This window comes from Littorina saxatilis, unplaced genomic scaffold (assembly GCF_037325665.1).
Source record: "Littorina saxatilis isolate snail1 unplaced genomic scaffold, US_GU_Lsax_2.0 scaffold_1365, whole genome shotgun sequence".
Classification (NCBI taxonomy): Eukaryota; Metazoa; Mollusca; class Gastropoda; order Littorinimorpha; family Littorinidae; genus Littorina; species Littorina saxatilis.
In genome coordinates this window covers 159-21352 of record NW_027126184.1, presented here as the reverse complement: position 1 = coordinate 21352, position 21194 = coordinate 159, and the positions used below count along the sequence as shown (strand labels likewise).

The 21194-nt window shown below is 41.5% G+C and overlaps 1 protein-coding gene across 2 annotated transcripts; it reads left to right on the top strand.

The window, feature by feature from the left end:
• The first annotated feature begins 60 nt into the window (after positions 1-60).
• LOC138954644 (uncharacterized) lies at positions 61-20034 on the top strand. 2 transcript variants are annotated; one of them, XM_070326435.1, is made up of 11 exons: positions 61-156; positions 1926-2072; positions 3442-4091; positions 7812-7917; positions 8686-8862; positions 9483-9592; positions 12654-12762; positions 13554-13730; positions 14326-14464; positions 15928-16048; positions 16891-20034. In XM_070326435.1, exons 1-11 carry the CDS (start codon positions 135-137, stop codon positions 17101-17103), a joined length of 1971 nt encoding a protein of 656 aa, XP_070182536.1. In that variant the 5' UTR covers positions 61-134; the 3' UTR covers positions 17104-20034. The 2 variants fall into 2 exon arrangements, with proteins under 2 accessions (XP_070182536.1, XP_070182537.1); XM_070326436.1 differs by lacking the exons at positions 7812-7917; positions 8686-8862; positions 9483-9592 and having other exon boundaries at positions 62-156.
• The last annotated feature ends 1160 nt before the right edge of the window (positions 20035-21194 follow it).

Below are 21194 nucleotides of genomic sequence, written 5' to 3'. Positions count from 1 at the left end.
GGGGGGGGGGGTGGACATGCACGTTGAGGCAACACAAAATATTTTATTGTGTATGCTTTTTTTTATCCAGGTACTTGCGGCAAAAATGGACTACTACCCTCATTACACCAGAGGTAGGAGGATGAGTGGTCCTCATGGCTTTACGCAATAATTCAGGTAAGAAAAGCTAAGACAAAAACTTGCATGAATTATTTCCAGTTAATCAAAGTGACTACCTTTAGCCTGCCCTTCAAAGCCAAAAACCGGCACGGTTGGCCTAGTGGTAAGGCGTCCGCCCCGTGATCGGGAGGTCGTGGGTTCGAACCTCGGCCGGGTCATACCTAAGACTTTAAAATTGGCAATCTAGTGGCTGCTCCGCCTGGCGTCTGGCATTATGGGGTTAGTGCTAGGCCTGGTTGGTCCGGTGTCAGAATAATGTGACTGGGTGAGACATGAAGCCTGTGCTGCAACTTCTGTCTTGTGTGTGGCGCACGTTATATGTCAAAGCAGCACCGCCCTGATATGGCCCTTCGTGGTCGGCTGGGCGTTAAGCAAACATACAAACAAAAATCAAAGCCAAAATGAAGTATTGCCAGTCATATTATCATAATTATGACTGGCAATACTTCATTTTGGCTTTATTATGAGTGGACTTACTGCTGTTTGACTTTAGAGGGCAGAGCTAGAATGGACACTTTCCTTCGTCGCTTTGATGCGGATGTAATGCCTTCACTACGGTTCTTGCCAGACACAGCTTTTTGATCTGATGAGGCCCCCACCTGTTCAGTTACACATTAAGTGATTAACATGCTTCCATTTGAAACTTCGAAGTCTTCATCGGGGATTGACGCCCGACAAAAGCTAATTGAAGCCCGACGGAGCGAAGCGACGGAGGGCTTCAATTAGACTTTGGGAGGGCGTCAATCCACGATGAAGACCGAGAAGTTTCAAATGGAAGCATGTTAATGTTATTGTAATTGAATCTGACGACAATCTCTTTCCTGCTTTCATGCGGTTGTAAACAGACAGAATTGGTTCTGTTCTGTTCACACACTACTTTCAGTCCACCTACCTGCAAGGGTCAAGTCCCAAGAAATGTCTCTGTATTCCTATCGTATCACTCTGCTCCTGTTTTGTTTTCTTTCACACACATTTTCCCTTCTTTTTTGACGGGTTTCTGGACAGCAAACTCTAAAACAAATTCTTTTCATCACAAAAGCGATCTTTGGAATTGACTGACGTAGTCCGGAAGAATTCATGCATTAACTTACGTCACGTACTCAACGTCATCACTTCGCATACCTTATGGTCTCGGTATTTCGTTGGCCTTCATATTTCCTACTTGTAAAATGACCCTCAAAGCTAACCGAGACTAGTTGAGGCTGTATCAATACGCCTCGCCAGCAGGTTGTTAATGGATTTTTTAGCGAGTGGTTATCGACAATTGTAATACAATCAAGTTTGCGTTTTAATGAAACAGATCCTGTGATTGGTCAGAATGTCCCAACTCATTACAAATTACCGGTGACTAATTGTCGATAGCCACTAGCTAAAAAATTCATTAACAACCTGCTCCGCACACTCGTGAATTACCAAGAGGCTGCAAATACCCACTCGTGGTTTATTTTCCACTAATCAACTCGTGGTCATTGTTTAAGCTCTATTTAATGACCGGTAATTTTTAATGAGTTGGGGCATTCTGACCAATCACAGGATCTGTTTCATTAAAACGCAAACTTGATTGAATTACAATTAACATTAACCAGAAAAGCCTTTTAACATATGATAATTATAAGAATAACTTTGAATGTAATTAGAAAATTGTTTGCCATTTGAAGAATATTCATACCATAAGACTAAATTGTTGAAAAGTGTCAAATGTACTGAAAGTAGATGGCTTTGTCAACTGACCATAAATACAATTGGTTCTTGTGCCTGTTGTATAGGAGCACCTGAAAGAGAAGGAACAATGGAACAGAAAGTACCAGCAGGAGGTCGACAGTCTGTCATTCCGCAACTAGCAGCTGTCCAAACGAGTTGTGGTACTGCAAGAGGAGCTGGAGGCCGTCGAGTCACAGAAGAAAAAACACAAGGTTGGCACATTTCTTTAAAGCAGTAAAGCGGTAATCAAGACACCAGCATTGACTTGACAGATACAGATTTCCTCTTCGTTGAATAGGGTTGAAGGCATGGCTATCATATTCCTTGGTGGTGGCAATTCCGTTCAATATGTTTTTGTAACGTCGTGAAATATATACTTTTCCCATAAAACTGAAAGCTTAGTGTTACTGCGACTTCATTTTATCATACTTATTTTCATAGTGTGGCATTTTTCGGTTCTCGTCTTTGTTTTGCCAATACATTAACCTTTACTTTAATTGTTTAAAGTTTTAACAAAAACTTACAATGGTAGGAACCCAAGAAAAAGTCCACCCCTCTGCTTTTTGAATGTAATCTATACCTGACTAAGTTTCAAATGTACATTAGTATTAGATAGGCCATGAAGCCTGTAAATGCCCCTTCTTGATCTTGTGATCATTTTATTGCTATTTATAGTACAGAAAAGGGAACCCGTAAGATTTTGCCATATTTTGTACTCTTGATTTTCTAAATTACGATTGATACGGTCTGTGGAAAAAAAGAGAAATAATTCCTAGACTTCTTGAGTTTCTACTTTCGGTTCACTCAGTTAGTGTAAAAAAACAACCTGTTACTATGGCCATTTTGAATCTCGTATGAAGTGACTAAACGAGATCAGTTGCGTTGATCAGCTCAAAGCGTGGAAAGCTCAATTTTTATCATGCAAAAACAACAACAAAGAGGTGGATCCTCAGCAGGAGCAAAGAAAAAGGCTGTTCGGGAACAGGAATTCCTTTCAACGTATGTTTTCCAAGTTTGACATCGATAGACACTGCATGTCAAAGCTAGACTCATAGGGATCCTGAAATTGACAACACCAAGAAAAGCCGCTGCCAGCATGAGGAGCATCACAGACTTTGTCTTTTGCAAAAGATCTACCCGAGGAACAGGGTGCAGTACATGCCAAAGCGATGTTATCCGAGCTGATAGTGAAAATGAATTTGTCATTGAGCACAGCAGATGTGATTTTACAAGCTGTCAAAAGTGTGTTTCCTGTCTTAAACATCGCGCAGAAGTCTAAGTGTTCCTGCAAGAAGGCTACAGCAATGATGAAACAGATGTCTAATGACATTAGGTCTTCTCTTAAAGAAAAAATCAACAAAGATTTCCATCTTTTTTTTTTATCAATGACGGTGTGTGCAGCATGTTTGAAATGAATGATTAAAAGTTATGTGGAGTACTCTCATTTTTCTGAAAATGCACGTAGCTTTTTTTTTGTTAAACTCCATGGCAAAATTGAGGTCCCAAGGTCTGTATTACAATATATATATATATGCAACACATGCTTCTGTCAGTTAAAAGATATGATTTGTTTTTTATCAGCCTCATCTGGAGATGTACTGGTACCTCAGGCCTCATCTGGAGATGTACCAGTATTGCCAGCCTCATTTGGAGATGTACAAGTATTGCCAGCCTCGTCTGGAGATGTACTAGTATCACAAGCCTTATCTGGAGATGTACCAGTATCACCAGCCTCATCTGGAGATGTACCGCCATCACCAGCCTCATCTGGAGATTTACCAGTATCACCAGCCTTATCTGGATATGTACCAGTTTCACCAGTCTTATCTGGACATGTACCAGTATCACCAGCCTCATCTGGAGATGTACCGCTATCACCAGCCTTATCTGGAGATGTACTGATACCACCAACCTCATCTGGAGATGTACCGCTATCACCAGCCTTATCTGGAAATGTACCGATACCACCAGCCTCATCTGGAGATGTACCGCTATCACCAGCCTCATCTGGAGATGTACCGCTATCATCAGCCTCATCTGGAGATGTACCGCTATCACCAGTCTTATCTGGAAATGTACCGATACCACCAGCCTCATCTGGAAATGTACCGATACCACCAGCCTTATCTGGAGATGTACTGATACCACCAGCCTCATCTGGAGATGTACCGCTACCAAAAGCCTCATCTGGAAATGTACCGATACCACCAGCCTCATTTGGAGATGAACAGGTACGAAAAGCATTGTGATTTTGAACTTACTCACGGGTTACCTCCATTATGAAATTGACCGTTTTTGTTTGTTTATTTGTTGCTTAACGTCCAGCCGACTACGCAGAGCCATATCAGGACGAAAATTGACCGCTTTTATTTTTTAAACTTTCCAGGAAATGGGATTTAGCCACCTCTAGGTCGATGTTGTCAGTCTAATGAAATTGGAGAAAAGGCACCAATGGGTGGCCGAGTGGTAACGCACTTGCGCTCGGAAGTGAGTTCGACCCTGTGTCGGGGCGTTAGCAATTTTCTCCCCCCTTTCCTAACCTAGGTGGTGGGTTCAAGTGCTAGTCTTTCGGATGAGACGAAAAACCGAGGTCCCTTCGTGTACACTACATTGGGGTGTGCACGTTAAAGATCCCACGATTGACAAAAGGGTCTTTCCTGGCAAAATTGTATAGCCATAGATTAAAAAAATGTCCACCAAAATACCCGTGTGACTTTGAATAATAGGCCGTGAACAGTAGGATATGCGCCGAAATGGCTGCGATCTGCTGGTCGATGTGAATGCGTGATGTATTGTGTAAAAAAATCCATCTCACACGGCGCCTTGAGTCCGAGTCTGGAGATACGCGCGCGATATAAGACTTCATATAACCCATACTTGTCGGTCGCCCTATGCCTAAGTGGAATGTTTTGTATAATGGGAGCTTTAGGGCAACATTTGGCTTTAACACACACACACGTACATATATAGATTGGTTGAATTTAGAATAAAAAGAAAGTATGTAAAAGTCACAACATTCTTACACGTACTCGCATTCACTACCAAGAAACTGTTAATTTTTAGGATAGTTGGACATTAACTACAGTACCTGTGTAATCCAGAAAAACACACAAGATAAGCACATAATTGAGGCAAGTCAGGACCATTATGATGATCTGTGTCAAAAGCATCACATTTATTTTAACACGAATATTTATTGGACCATAGTGGCCGAGTGGGCTGCTTGCAGTCTCACTCAATGACAAAGTTAAGCAATGCCGAGCCTAGCCAAGTACTTGGATAAGTGACTGTCTGAGTTGTACACTGCTGTTAACTTGACCCCTCATGGAGGGCGGTGTCTCACTACTCTTTGGGATGAGATTTTAAAGGGAGGTCTATTCAGTATTCTGAGTACATATATGCACTCAAAATCAAGCTTGGACTTGATCCTGACGCCAATGTCCAACTCGGGTCAATGCAACCTGCAGAAACACACCCAGCATGCATCATAGTCTCAGAATAATCAAAATGATGATTGTGGAGACTCAACGAAAGGCAGGTGTGCTAAGCTGCCATAGTATTATGGGAAATGATTCTATTGTTATTGCAAATTTGTCTGGAAGCATGTGTCGACATAAGCTTGTATGTCTGCTTGATAGAGAATGGGATCTGGGTTGTCAGTAAAATGAAATTTGAGATTTTAAAAGAATCACCAAACCTTAGGGCGACAAAATATAAGTTGAAAGTATTGTACAATTGGAGCTTTACCTTTAGGACGACATTTGGTTGACCTAACTCCCCTATAGGATTTAACACAATATATATATATATGTTATAATTTTGGTTGCCCTAATCAAAAGTATTGTATAATGGGAGCTTTAGGGCGACATTTGGCGAATTGGATCTGGGTTGTTACTAAAATGACATTTTACTTTTTTGAGATTTTTTTTTTATACACGTTTTTATTGAGTCACTTGAGAAAAAGTGACTCTATGTAATCGGTCAGTGTTAGTCTGTCCGGCCGGCCGTCCGGCCGGCCGTCCGTAGACACCACCTTAACGTTGGACTTTTCTCGGAAACTATCAAAGCGATCGGGCTCATATTTTGTTTAGTCGTGACCTCCAATGACCTCTACACTTTAACGATGGTTTCGTTGACCTTTGACCTTTTTCAAGGTCACAGGTCAGCGTCAAAGGAAAAATTAGACATTTTATATCTTTGACAAAGTTCATCGGATGTGATTGAAACTTTGTAGGATTATTCTTTACATCAAAGTATTTACATCTGTAGCCTTTTACGAACGTTATCAGAAAAACAAGGGAGATAACTAGCCTTTTCTGTTCGGCAACACACAACTTAACGTTGGGCTTTTCTCGGAAACTATAAAAGTGACCGGGCTCAAATTTTATGTGAACGTGACTCATTGTGTTGTGAATAGCAATTTCTTCCTGTCCATCTGATGCCTCATATAATATTCAGAACTGCGAAAGTGACTCGATCGAGCGTTTGCTCTTCTTGTTTCTTCTTGGTACACGACATCAACATCAGACAGCAACACTTTTTTTTAGATTTGAAAGGAAGCACCAAACCTTAGGGCGAAAAAAATATGTGAAAGTATTGTACAATAGGAGCTTTAGGATGACATTTGGTCGACCTAGCTCCCCTGTGGGATTTAAAGGCAGAGTAAGCCTCCCGTAAACCATCACAGATGCGGTCAGGCTTTTACACACAGTACAAACACCATTTCCTTTAAACACTCACCAATTGAGAACATCCTAGGTGCCCTCCGTAAAGAGCGAACAATTTTCAAAGAATTTATTTTTGCGTGGTTTATCTTACCCCTGAGCCATCGTGAACCCGTGTGATCCAGTTCACAATGCAGTCGTCATAGTTAGTCATTTGAATGCGACTCGACGTGAGCTTATCTACAATAGCACGTTTTTTTTATGCACGAAACAACGGCTGTGGTTCACAAGAACTCTCGCGATGGCTTTTGACTGTTGAGAGGAACGGCGATTTGCACTGATAAACCGGCCGTCGTCTGCTACGACCCTTGCGTGACCCTGCTTCCGGGCTTTTCTTTTTTTAAACTTTCACAACTTCGAATTGTTCTGATCTTGTCTTGATGAAAAACGAATTCTTTTATGATTAAAGAATGTTTGTGTAACAAGCTGTCAATTTATTATTTAGATTTTAAAAGTTAGGTCTAGCGCAAAAACGAGGCGCCGTTGTTGTTAACGGAACAAGTCTACGAAAATAAATTCTTTGAAAATGTCTCACGCTCGACAGAAAGCAGCCAGGATGTTCCCGTTCGGTGAGCGTTCAAATGGAAGTATGCTTGTACTGTATTTAGACGCTCGGGGAGCTCTGTGATGGTTTACGGGAGGCTTACTGTGCCTTTAACACACATGCATATATATATATATATATATATGTTATAATTTTGGTCGCCCTAATCAAAAGTATTGTATAATGGGAGCGTTAGGGCGACATTTGGCGAATTGGATCTGGGTTGTTACTAAAAAAAAATGACATATTACTTTTTTGAGAATTTTATTTTTTCAGTTTTTTTTTTTTTATACACGTTTTTATTTCTTTTTGGTACACGACATCAACATCAGACAACAACACTTTTTTGAGATTTGAAAGGAAGTACCAAACCTTAGGGCGAAAGAAAATACGTTGAAAGTATTGTACAATAGGAGCTTTAGGATGACATTTGGTCGATCGACCTAGCTCCCCTGTGGGATTTAACACACACGCATGTATATATATATGTTAAAAATGGTGTGAATGTGATCATACTTTCTCCAAGTCCTTTTTCAAAAATTGACCCGATATTCCGATCTACTTACAAATACCTTTTGGGGTTTAAATTGTGATGTTTTAGTTTAAATAAAAGTTCCACATGATTCTATGCTCCGCCTTGCAAGAGACATCACATTAACTTAACTGTGAATATTTTGTTTTAGGATGAAGACTACTGTCAGGAGAGTGATTTTGATTCTGATAGCACACCTTCTTCCTGCGATTACCCTATGCTGTCACCACCTGCACAAAGGAAGAAAACTTGCCAAGGTAAAAGTCAATGAAAGAAACTGTGAGAAGTAGTAACTCACTGACTGCGACAATTCATGGTTGACCAATTTACTTAAAATTCAGCTTTCCTGAGCCAGAAACCACAACTTGGTCTATAGTTCAGGACATTTCCTAGTCGAGTTGCAATCAATTATTGTACTATCAAGGAAACAGTTTCTTGTGTAAAGAATTTAACATGCTATACGGTGTTGTTGCCAGGCCTCGGTCTTTTGTCTGTGACGCATTCCTTTCTGATTTGACGCATTGGACCTAGCCTTGTCCGGTCGATGGACCGATAGTTTTTACGTTTTGGTGGTCAACTGACCGATACATATTCGTACAAGGCGGACAAGGTCTGCAATGAATGGAATGGGAGTTGCAAAGTCGGAAAACAAACCCCGATCGAAATGCTCATGTTTGCTACGAGTGAAAAATGCACTCGGTGCCGACTCTGTGTTTGTCGTCATTGACTCTGTGTTTGTCGTCTTTGACACTCGAGGCTGCGTTTACGGAAATACCCGTTCCAGCCGGTGTACCTAATTATCGAAAACGGCGCAAACAGCGGAAATTTCATCAATATAATATTACGGCATGGTAATTTGGACCTATTGTTTTTTTAAAGTCAGGACATTTGGACTTATTGGTTTTTTTTAGGGAGGTCCAAATGACCTATTGTTTTCTTAGGCTGGCAACAACACTGGCTATACTTTTTCCCACATAAAAAAGACTTGTGCCCATTGTGATATGTACATTGTACTTGTTTGACAGGCATGGTTACAACAAGTCAGCAAAGTCTGGTTTTCTCGATGGCTGGTTGGCACCCCGTTGCCTTGGCACCTCAAGCAATGATGTTGCCAGCGCAGTCTGTGTCTCGTCTTACGTCTCCCAACAATGTCCAGCTTCCCACCGACCTTACTGTCCTTCAGCAGCAGCTCAGGACTACAGGTATGTTATTCTTCAGCGTGTGGCATCACCGTATTTGATCTTTTACCCTTGTTAAATGCTTCTCATTCAAGTCACTGCACAGCAGAACATGCATGAACTTTTAAAACCAGCTCGCTGCACAATTGTTAAGTACCTATTTTATGAAGCAACTGCTTGTTTGCGAAAATGAGTGTGCCTGCATCAATACTACGTGTTTATCACTAAATCAGTGACTGATTAGACCGTCCTTCCGGAGGGTGAAATGAATAGGCTAAAGTTGCTGATGCGACCCCCATTCATATTTCACACTGTCAGACTGTACGGTAGGCTACGGTTCATGTTGGTTGATAAATATTGGCTTCAAATTGGTACCCTTGAAAATGACAGAAGGCCGCCTTACAATTCTTAAACTTCTTGAGTTTCTACTTTTGTGACATGACGTGACCGAGTTTTGTATGAAGTGAAGAAACGAGATCAGTTGTATTGATCTGTTCAAAGCGTGGAAAGCTCAATTTCCATCAGGCAAAAACAACAACAAAGAGGTGGATCCTCAGCTGGGCCAAAGAAAAAGGCGGTTCGGGAACAGGAATTCCTTTCAAAGTATGTGTCAGTAAAAAGATGACCTGATTTTTTTTCATCAGCCTCATCTGGAGATGTACCGCTACCACCAGCCTCATCTGGAGATGTACCGCTACCACCAGCCTCATCTGGAGATGTACCGATAAAACCAGCCTCTTCTGGAGATGAACAGGTACGAAAAGCCTTGCGATTTGAACTAACTCACGGGTTACCTACTTCCTGAATTTGACTCTCCGGATGACTTTTTTAACTTTTCACAGGAAATGGGAATTGGGCCCCGCCACACCCCCCCCCCCCCCCCCCCCGGGGGTAATTATTGTCAGTCCAATGGAAGCACAAATACTATGGTCATCCTAAGTGGAAAGTAGTGTATAATGGGATCTTTAGGGCGACATTTGGTCGACTTAACTCCCCTGTAAGCTTTAACACATACACATGTATATTGGTTGAATTTAGAATAAAAAGAAAGTATGTAAAAGGCACAACATTCTTACACGTACTTGCATTCACCACCAAGAAACTGTTAATTTTTAGGATAGTTGGACATTAACTACGGTACCTGTGTAATCCAGAAAAACACACAAGATAAGCACATAAATGAGGCAAGTCAGGACCATTATGATGATCTGTGTCAAAAGCATCACATTTATTTTAACACGAATATTTATTGGACCATAGTGGCCGAGTGGGCGGCTTGCAGTCTCACTCAATGACAAAGTTAAGCAATGCCGAGCCTAGGCAGTACTTGGATAAGTGACTGTCTGAGTTGTACACTGCTGTTAACTTGACCCCACATGGAGGGCGGTGTCTCACTACTCTTTGGGATGAGATTTTAAACTGAGGTCTATTCAGTATTCTGAGTACATATGCCCTCAAAATCATGCTTGGACTTGATCCTGACGCCAATGTCCAACTCGGGTCAATGCAACCCGCAGAAACACACCCAGCATGCATCATAGTCTCAGAATAATCAGAATGATGATTGTGGAGACTCAAGGAAAGGCAGGTGTACTAAGCTGCCATGGTATTATGGGAAAAGGTTCTATTGTTATTGCAAATTTGTCTGGAAGCATGTGTCGACATTAGCTTGTATGTCTGCTTGATAGGCAATGTGATCTGGGTTGTCAGTAAAAATGAAATTTGAGATTTGAAAAGAATCACCAAACCTTAGGGCGACAGAATATAAGTTGAAAGTATTGTACAATTGGAGCTTTAGGACGACATTTGGTCGACCTAGCTCCCCTGTAGGATTTAGCACAATATATGTTATATTTTTGGTCGCCCTAATCAAAAGTATTGTATAATGGGAGCTTTAGGGCGACATTTGGTGAATTGGATCTGGGTTGTCACTAAAATGACATTTGAGATTTGAAAGGAAGCACCAAACCTTAGGGCGAAAGAAAATACATTGAAAGTATTGTACAATTGCTGAATTGGAGCTTTAGGATGACATATGTTCGACCTAGCTCCCCTGTGGAATTTGACACACACGCATATTATATATACTGTTCAAAAAAAGAAACGCATAGTTGCTACTTGCCAAATTTGTTTTATTTTTCGAAAAAAATAACAGAAAATCCAATATTTAGATTATTTGTTTGAATTTTGGTATGGACACAGTTGAATGCACACACAGTTCATTTGCATCTTCAAATCAATCAGTCAATCAATACGATTGGGTGCCGAGGCTGTCAAGTCAGTAGGGGGTGTGACTGCCTTGAGCAGCAACAACTGCCCGGCACCTTCTGGGCATGGACTGGATCAGATGCCGGATATCTTGCTGTGGGATGGTGTCCCACTCCTCCTGAAGTGCCTGCAATAGATCGCGGTGATTTGCTGGCGCTTCTTCTTGCCTGCGCACACGTCTGTCCAATTCATCCCAGAGGTGTTCTATCGGGTTCATGTCTGGCGACATGGATGGCCAGGGAAGCACCTGGACATGGTGGTCGGTGAGGAACTGGGTGGTGAGTCGTGCTGTGTGCGGGCGAGCGTTGTCCTGCTGGAATATGGCATCCTGGTCAGCCAGAAGAGGAAGGGCGTGTGGGCGCAGAATTTCCTCCACGTATCGCTGGGCAGTTATGCGCCCTTGGACGTGCACCAGGGTGCTCCTTCCAGCGGTATTGATCGCCCCCACACCATGACGCCTCCACCACCATGAATGGGTGCCTCATCCACACAGTTGGGCGCGTAACGTTCGTTTACTCTCCGGTAGACCCTCCTCCGACCATCATGTCGCTGGAGCAGGAAGTAGGACTCGTCGCTGAACCACACGTGTCTCCAGTGATTCCGGACGGTCCAGCGAAGGTGCTGGTTGCCCCACTGCACTCGGTTCTGGCGATGGCGGCGGGTGAGGACAGCTCCTCTGTGAGGTCTGCGAGCTCTCAAACCAGCTTTATGCAGGCGGTACTGCACGGTCTGGTCCGATAATCGGTGTGGCCCGGGGAGAGCCTGGACAGAAGATGAGGCCGACAGGAAACGATTCCGGAGGTGGCGGAGCCGTATGAAACGGTCCTGAGCAGCAGTTGTCGCCCTTGGTCTTCCCGCTCGTGGCAAGTCAGCAACGGAGCCAGTGGCTTGAAACCTGACCCACAGTCTACTGATGGTGCCCTGGGACACGTGGAAGTGCCTGGCGATTGCACTTTGACTTTGGCCTGCTTGTAAACGACCCAATGCAATTTGGCGGTCTTCTCTGCTCAATCGGGCCATCTTTCGTCGCTGAATTGTCGTCTGATTTCTTTGTGGCGAACAATCCGCTTTTATGGGTTTTGGAAGACATGGTGAGAGCTCAATATTCCCCGAGTTTCACGAGATTACACTGAAGCATGACGAGTGGTCATGCCAAATGAGCAATTTTGACATTGTAGCCACTGATAACGCATGCGTCACGTGCAGAGCTCACTTGTGGCAATGGACGAAAGGTCGACGACCAGATAAACATTTTCTGCAGTTTGGTGGATATCCTTGTAGCCATATAACTAAATTAACCAAATATTACAAGCTATGCGTTTCTTTTTTTGAACAGTATATATATGATAATGTCAAAAATGGTGTGAATGTGTTCATACTTTCTCCAAGTCCTTTTACTGAAAAGGACCTTTGACTCGATATTCCGATCTACTTACGCATACTCTTTGGGGTTTACATTGTGATGTTTAAATAAAAGTTCCACATGATTCTATGCTCCGCCTTGCAAGAGACATCACATTAACTTAACTGTGAATATTTTGTTTTAGGATGAAGACTTATACCGTCCGGAGAGTGATTTTGATTCTGATAGCACACCTTCTTCCTGCGATTACCCTATGCTGTCACCACCTGCACAAAGGAAGAAAACTTGCCAAGGTAAAAGTCAATGAAAGAAACTGTGAGAAGTAGTAACTCACTCACTGCGACAACTCATGGATGACCAATTTACTTAACTCATGGATGACCAATTTACTTAAGATTCAACTCTCCTGAGCCAGAAACCACAACTTGGTCTATAGTTCAGGACATTTCCTAGTCAAGTTGCAATCATTTATTGTACTATCAAGGAAACAGTTTCTTGTGTAAAGAATTTAACATGCTATACAGTGTTCTTGCCAGGCCTTGGTCTTCGGTCTCTGACGCATTCCTTTCTGATTTGACGCATTGGACCTAGCCTTGTCCGGTCGATGGACCGATAGTTTTTACGTTTTGGTGGTCAACTGACCGATACATATTCGTACAAGGCGGACAAGGTCTGCAATGAATGGAATGGGAGTTGCAAAGTCGGAAAACAAACCCCGATCGAAATGCTCATGTTTGCTACGAGTGAAAAATGCACTCGGTGCCGACTCTGTGTTTGTCGTCATTGACTCTGTGTTTGTCGTCATTGACACTCGAGGCTGCGTTTACGGAAATACCCGTTCCAGCCGGTGTACCTAATTATCGAAAACGGCGCAAACAGCGGAAATTTCATCAATATAATACTACGGCATGGTAATTTGGACCTATTGTTTTTTTAAAGCCAGGACATTTGGACTTATTGGTTTTTTTTTAGGGAGGTCCAAATGACCTATTGTCTTCTTAGGCTGGCAACAACACTGGCTATACTTTTTCCCACATAAAACAGACTTGTGCCCATTGTGATATACATTGTACTTGTTTGACAGGCATGGTTACAACAAGTCAGCAAAGTCTGGTTTTCTCGATGGCTGGTTGGCACCCCGTTGCCTTGGCACCTCAAGCAATGATGTTGCCAGCGCAGTCTGTGTCTCGTCTTACGTCTCCCAACAATGTCCAGCTTCCCACCGACCTTACTGTCCTTCAGCAGCAGCTCAGGACTCCAGGTATGTTATTCTTCAGCGTGTGGCATCACCGTATTTGATCTTTTACCCTTGTTAAATGCTTCTCATTCAAGTCACTGCACAGCAGAACATGCATGCACTTTTAAAACCAGCTTGCTGCACAATTGTTAAGTACCTATTTTATGAAGCAACTGCTTGTTTGCGAAAATGAGTGTGCCTGCATCGATACTACGTGTTTATCACTAAATCAGTGTCTGATAAGACCGTCCATCCGGAGGGTGAAATGAATAGGCTAAAGTTGCTGATGCGACCCTCATTCACATTTCACACTGTTAGACTGTACGGTAGGCTACGGTTCATGTTGGTTAATAAATATTGGCTTCAAATTGGTACCCTTGAAAATGACAGAAGGCCGCCTTACAATTCTTAAACTTCTTGAGTTTCTACTTTTGTGACATGACGTGGCGAGTCTCGTATGAAGTGACGAAACGAGATCAGTTGTATTGATCTGTTCAAAGCGTGGAAAGCTCAATTTCCATCATGTAAAAACAACAACAAAGAAAAAGGCGGTTCGTGAACAGGAATTCCTTTCAAAGTTTGTGTCAGTAAAAAGATGACCTGATTTATTTCTCATCAGCCTCATCTGGAGATGTACCGCTACCACCAGCCTCATCTGGAGATGTACCGCTACCACCAGCCTCATCTGGAGATGTACCGCTACCACCAGCCTCATTTGGAGATGTACCGATAAAACCAGCCTCATCTGGAGATGACAGGTACGAAAAGCCTCGCGATTTGAACTAACTCACGGGTTACCTACTTCCTGAATTTGACTCTCCGGATGACTTTTTAACTTTATAAGCCTGTGATTAAGGTGACCCACAAACTGTTACCAGACACTCCCTGGACTTATATTAAGCCTAGTGCAGAACCGCGCGAGGTGACATGTGACTCATTTCGTGGTGGAGGGTCACATTTTAAGGATTTTTTGCATTTTACTTCAGTATCTGTGTAATCCAGAAAAGACACAAGATAAGCGCATAATTGAGGAGAGTCGGGACCATTATGATGATCTGTGTCAAAAGCACATTGAACACGACTATTAATGGGACCATAGTGGCCGAGTGGGCGACTTGCAGTCTCACTCTATGACAAAGTTAAGCAATTTGAGATTTAAATAGAAGCACCAAACCTTAGGGCGACTGAAAATAAGAAAAGTATTGCATGATTAGAGCTTTAGGACGACATTTGATCAACCTAGGTCCCCTGTTGAATTTAAAGGCACACGCAGCTTCCCGTAAACCATCACAGACACTGTCAGGCTTTTACACACAGTACAAACACCCTTGCATTTCAACACTCACCACTTGAGAACATCGTAGGTGCCCTCCGAAAAGAGCGAGCACTTATGAACGAATTTATTTTTGCGTGGCCAGCCGGATTGTCTGATCAGACAATGGGATGGCTCGTTTTGGCGCTAGACCTAACTTATACTAATAAATTGACAGCTTGTTACACAAATATTCTTAAATAATTCTTTTTTCATTAAGACAAAATCAGTAAAACTCGAAGATTTTAAAGTTTAAAAACTAGCCCTGAAGCGTGTCCTGCAAAACGTGTTTCTCGTAGCAGACGAATGTTCAGCATGTCGCCAGTTTCTTTGAACGGTCAGCCGACACCATTCACTTCGTGTGACTCGCAGCCATTTGTTGCGTTTTAGATAACGAGCCATGGCAGATACAGCGAGTCGCATTGAAATCAAGGACTGACTACTAAATTGTGAGAAAAAAAGGGAAAGTAGATCACATGGGTTCACGATGGCTCAGGGGTTAGATTAACCACGAAAACAGGTGTGTGGTTTACTCGAGCTAAACAAAAAAACTGTGTCATTTAATGCTATTCACTAAATGCTATTGCAAGTGTGTTCGATAAGGTTAGAACTGCTTTTTCATGAAAAGATTTGAATCGTTCTGTAAACCATTTGGGACGGACTGGGGCTTTAACACACACGCATTACAAGTCAAATAGTGTGAATGTGATAATTTTTTCTCCTTCCTCCAAGTACTTTTAGTTTTACTCAAAAGGACCTATGACCAGATTTCCAGATCTACTGACAAATACGTTTTGAGCTTTCATTTGTGATGTTTAGATAAAAAATAAAAAAAAGAGTTTCACATGATGGCATGTTCCGCCTTGCCAGAGACATCACTATAACTTAACTGTGAATATTTTGTTTTAGGATGAAGACTACAGTTACGATCCGGAGAGTGATTCTGATTCTGATGGCACACCTTTTTCAAGCTACATGTACTACTACTCAATGCTGTCACCACCTGCAAAAAGGAAGAAAACATGCCAAGGTAAAAGTCCGTGAAAGAAACTGAGAAGTAGTGACTCTATGACTGCAACCTTTCATGATTTGCCAATTTACCTAAAATTCAGCTTTCCTGAGCCAGAAGCAAGACTTGTCTATAGACTATAGTTCAGGACATTTGCATATGCAGTTGCAATCAACTAGTGTACTATCAAGAAAACAGTTTCGTGTGGACAGAATTGTACATGCTCTACATTTTCCCATCTTTGTTAAAACATTAAGTCAAAATTTGACTAAATGTAAAAAACATCAATTTTGAAAACAACACTGGACAGCAATTAAAAATAGCATTCACCAAAACTGGCAACATGGTCTCAAAAGCTTCCTCACCTCATGTCTGACACATGCATGCACACACACACACACACAAACACACACACACACACACACACATACACACACACATACACACACACACACACACACACGCATCTCTGCCTTATGCAGCTTCATTTGTTTCTAAGGAAAATGCTGGGAGTCCATGGTTTCCAGGGAAATTGTATATTTGTGAAACACGTTATTCACCAGTCTTGCAAAGACCAGGCAAAAGTTACTAAATGTTCAGTTAAGCTGCTGCAACATTCCCCCATTTTGAAATTTTTACCATGCTCCTTTTTGTTGTGAACATAAAGATCTGAACCTGGGCTTTTATTTCCAGGAAGCGATCACTTTTCATAATCGTTGATATTGGTTTTGGTTATGCCTAATATGATCACATGGTTATTCTTCAAGAAGCGTTGTTCAGTTTTCATTTTTTTCTTGGGTAGAGCTGCTTTGATCTTTGAAAACTTTGTAATAGGATTTTTTGCATATTTTGTTTTTTTTCAGAAATACCAGACAAACACGATGTACTGCCACCTGCCTCAAACGGACTGCCACCTGCCTCAGATGAGCTGCCACCTGCCTCAAATGGACTGCCACCTGCCTCAGACGGACTGCCAAACATTTCTTCCAAGAAACCGAAACGACCTTGCCTATATTGTGGCCAATTTCAAAGTGTGCTCATCAGACACTTACAAAGAAAACATTCTAATGAAGTAAGGGTTGCTGCAGCCATGAAGCTGCCTGCTTGTTCTAATGCGCAACTTGATTGTGGGCAGGCTTACCCTTTTTAAAATCAAAAAACAAGAAAGGTAGGTTGTTGGAACGTTTGTTATTGGATTTACATTAACATAAAACGTTTTAAGAGAACAGCCTTCCTTCTGTATGTTTTTGCTCATTGAACACCTTTGATTTCACCAACTCTTTTTTCTTCTTGTCACTGAGCTCTGACCGGTACGGTTGGCCTAGTGGTAAGGCGTCCGCCCCGTGATCGGGAGGTCGTGGGTTCGAACCCCGGCCGGGTCATACCTAAGACTTTAAAATTGGCAATCTAGTGGCTGCTCCGCCTGTCGTCTGGCATTATGGGGTTAGTGCTACGACTGGTTGGTCCGGTGTCAGAATAATCAGAATAATGTGACTGGGTGAGACATGAAGCCTGTTCTGCGACTTCTGTCTTGCGTGTGGCGCATGTTATATGTCAAAGCAGCACCGCCCTGATATGGCCCTTCGTGGTAAAACGCTGGCAGTTTCTTTGTTTTTGGATTTACCCTTTTTAACGCAAGAATGGATGGTGAACCAGCCAGACTGACACTGTGTGAATGGCAAGAAGCAGAAAGCAATCATTGGGTGGTACTGGTTCAATCTCGGCAGCTAAACTAAAGAGTATGTGTGTATGTAAAATCACCCATGACAGATGTGTACTGGTTCAATCTCGGCAGCTAAACTAAAGAATATCAAGTATGTGTTTTGAAAATCGTTGTCAGTATCGGATAAAGGAGAATTTCACTTGAGACTCGACCGAGGCCTGGTTTGTGTTATTATGCAAGGTCCGGTACTATGAACAAATTTGGTCAAATCCACTACAAATGTATGCGTGTTTGGCTTATTTCATAGAGTAAAAAGTTCACGCACTAAACATTTTATGTTGACCGACAAAAGTGTGCCTCGTACACTCTAAATATTTGGACGCCAGATACCTCTGCAATGACCGGAACAGAGCTGAGCAGAAAATGCAATCAGGTGTTCTATCTCAGACTAATCAAAGCAGTCTGACACAAGCCTGATCACTTGGATCGTCACTAATCTATTCAAGAGTTCTGCATTGCCCATTATCTCCCATTCAAACCCTCTTTTGTACTGTGAGTTAGTAATCGCTGAACGATCGCTGTTAATGTTATAGCGATACTGGTGAAAACGAAATGTAATATTTTGAGTGCATGCAGTAATTGAAGGGCGCACAAAGCATGTGACTACCCTCCAGTGACTGCACTCATAACCTTTTGAGATGAGTGGTTGTAAGGTATTATAATAAGACTTCCTCTCCACAATACAAGTGCCTGTTGTTGTTATTCATGTTCAATTGATGGGAAGCTAATTCTGGAGGATAAATAGAAAACAATTAAGCTTTTTTAATAGGTTACAATAATGTCATCATTTATTTCTCATTGAAAATTTCAAATCATTTTATATCATTTTGCTTTAAAAGTTGTCAGTCGTGTCTTGAAATCGATGACATTTGTTTTATGTTTTGCTTCTAATACTGAGTTCTAATGACAGAGTAAATATAGCATTGTAATTTGTAATACCATGCACAGTTCAAACTGTCAATCACGCTCCTTCCCAGTTTGTGATATGTATGTACATGAATTCTGTAAGTGGTCAATTTGTGTGTGGCATTGATCAACATTGCAAACAACACAGTTAATCTATGCAATCATGTACATCAAAATAATTTCAAAGAACTGTTCTCTGTTTTAATCTGTATTTGTTTCACTTCTCTGGGGTAAATTAAATCCTGTTGCATTGTAAATGCATGCCATTTATTTTCTTCTGTCTTGACTTTATTTTGCCAAAAATGTTATGCTTGGAAGAGGGCTTAGTAACTCTCTCCAAAAGGCCACTGGTTCTGATTCTACTCAATTACGATTGTTTTCTTGATAGTGTACATTTGATTGAAATTTTAACTAAAATTTGTTGTTTCTGTGCTTCATTAATCTTCTTCAATTTGAGGTATCTTGGTGTAGCTTGTGTGTTTATGACATCATTTCTGCCCTAACATTTACAATGATTTCAACATGAAAGATAACTTAAACATACTAAATATGGATCTCTATGTTGTTAATGATTAGGTGAAATGTAAGACTACCAAAATATGTGTGCCATAATTCTGCACACGATATTTTTTCTTTCAAACAGATCATTGGTAATCTGAACCGTACACTTGCAAGTGGTCAAATTACTTTTTTGTGTTCTCAAATTGTTTCATGGCAGAGATTTAAAAAGACCTCAATTAGTGTACTGTAAACTATAGAGCATTTATTGTGATCTTAGCAGACTTTCACTGTGCTGTTCTGGAAAGAACGTCGGCAAGACTATTGAAAGCGTTCTGCATTTAGAACATTGACAGATCATGCAGAACACACTGAGAGCCCATAACAGCTTACTTTTTCAGTTCATTCAGCACACAAAAGATGATCACAGCAGCTAACTCTCAAAACAGAACATTTGAATGCCGTTCTCAAACTGTTTCAAATAAGTGAGTGTGTGCAATTCCCATCATGTTCATTTAGAGTGTAGTAGGGCCCCAGATCAATCCAGCATTGAGTGCATTTCTGCCATTACCTGAAAACAATAGACCTTTTGCAAGTGTATTCTTTGCAAGAACTTTATTCTTGTACATACTTGTAAGTTGTCTTTTTTTCCCGTTTTTGTTACCCTCTACAGAGAGGTCCCACTCGCAACTCTGTACAACATCCCTTTTGTCAAATCTCCCTTACTGAACAAAGTATAGTAGGTTTTGGACTCGAACAATATGGTAAGTGTAGGGAAGCGATTTAAGAACAAGTGCGCACATTAAAACATCATTGCTGAAGGTGTATGTGTATAATTTTATTCTTGTTTTTGACAAATAAATGAGCTGTTGAACAAATACACATTCGTTGACTTATCGCAGTTTGCATTGTATGTGTTAATGTGTGTATATGTACATCCTGTTATATGTTTTTCTTCTGTGATGTACTTTGCTTACATCTGCCTGTTAACATTACAACAAGGCATTCCTATTGATATGTTTAAATTTTGCAAACAGTGACCTTTTATTTCTGACTTGGGAACAACACTGATGAAAGCATCTATCATTTTTTCTGTCACAACTCATACACAAAATCTATTGCACGTTTTGAACTGTTTATTAAAACTGCCAACAGAATAATTAGTGATGAAACAGCCATGATTACACTCAACACAAAGCATCAGGAACCTTAAATAATAACGATTTCGAAAGCGCGAACTGCAGAGTTTGAGCACATAACTAAATGACAATTAAAATGACGGGCGCAGTGGCGTGGTGGTAAGACGTCGGCCTCCTAATCGGGAGGTCGTGAGTTCGAATCCCGGTCGCTGCCGCCTGGTGGGTTAAGAGTGGAGATTTTTCCGATCTCCCAGGTCAACTTATGTGCAGACCTGCTAGTGACTTAACCCCCTTCGTGTGTACACGCAAGCACAAGACCAAGTGCGCACGGAAAAGATCCTGTAATCCATGTCAGAGTTCGGTGGGTTGTAGAAACACGAAAATACCCAGCATGCTTCCTCCGAAAGCGGCGTATGGCTGCCTAAATGGCGGGGTAAAAACGGTCATACACGTAAAATTCCACTCGTGCAAAAACACGCGTGTACGTGGGAGTTTCAGCCCACGAACGCAGAAGAAGACAATTAAAATTGTTAAAATAATAATAATAACTGGACATTTTTAAGTGCATAACCTATGGCTCTAGGCCCTTTACAAAACTTTGTGAACAACAAAATATACAAATACTGGTCGCCTTAATATACCTTATAAATTGGTTGCCCTAAGCTACCCGAAAAGGCGTGTCGCCGTAACCCCCACTCTTGCATTATTTTCATTAAGGCGACCATGCAAAACACCTATATCTTAATCTTGACAGATTTTCACGTTCAATTCATGACAGTCGGGTGTAGGTCAATTAGCAAATGTAATTACAAAATTTTATTAATATTGCTTTAAAAACAACGGATATAGCACCGGTAGCTATAAAACCCCTTTTTACAATGGTCGTCCTAAAGGCGGATTT

Excerpts from the sequence above, each read along its gene's own strand:
- LOC138954644 (XM_070326435.1), top strand. The coding sequence starts at position 135 with ATGGCTTTACGCAATAATTCAG. Across the intron at positions 4,092-7,811 it reads CCTCATTTGGAGATGAACAG|GATGAAGACTACTGTCAGGA; the intron begins GTACGAAAAGCA and ends ATTTTGTTTTAG. Across the intron at positions 14,465-15,927 it reads GCCTCATCTGGAGATGACAG|GATGAAGACTACAGTTACGA; the intron begins GTACGAAAAGCC and ends ATTTTGTTTTAG.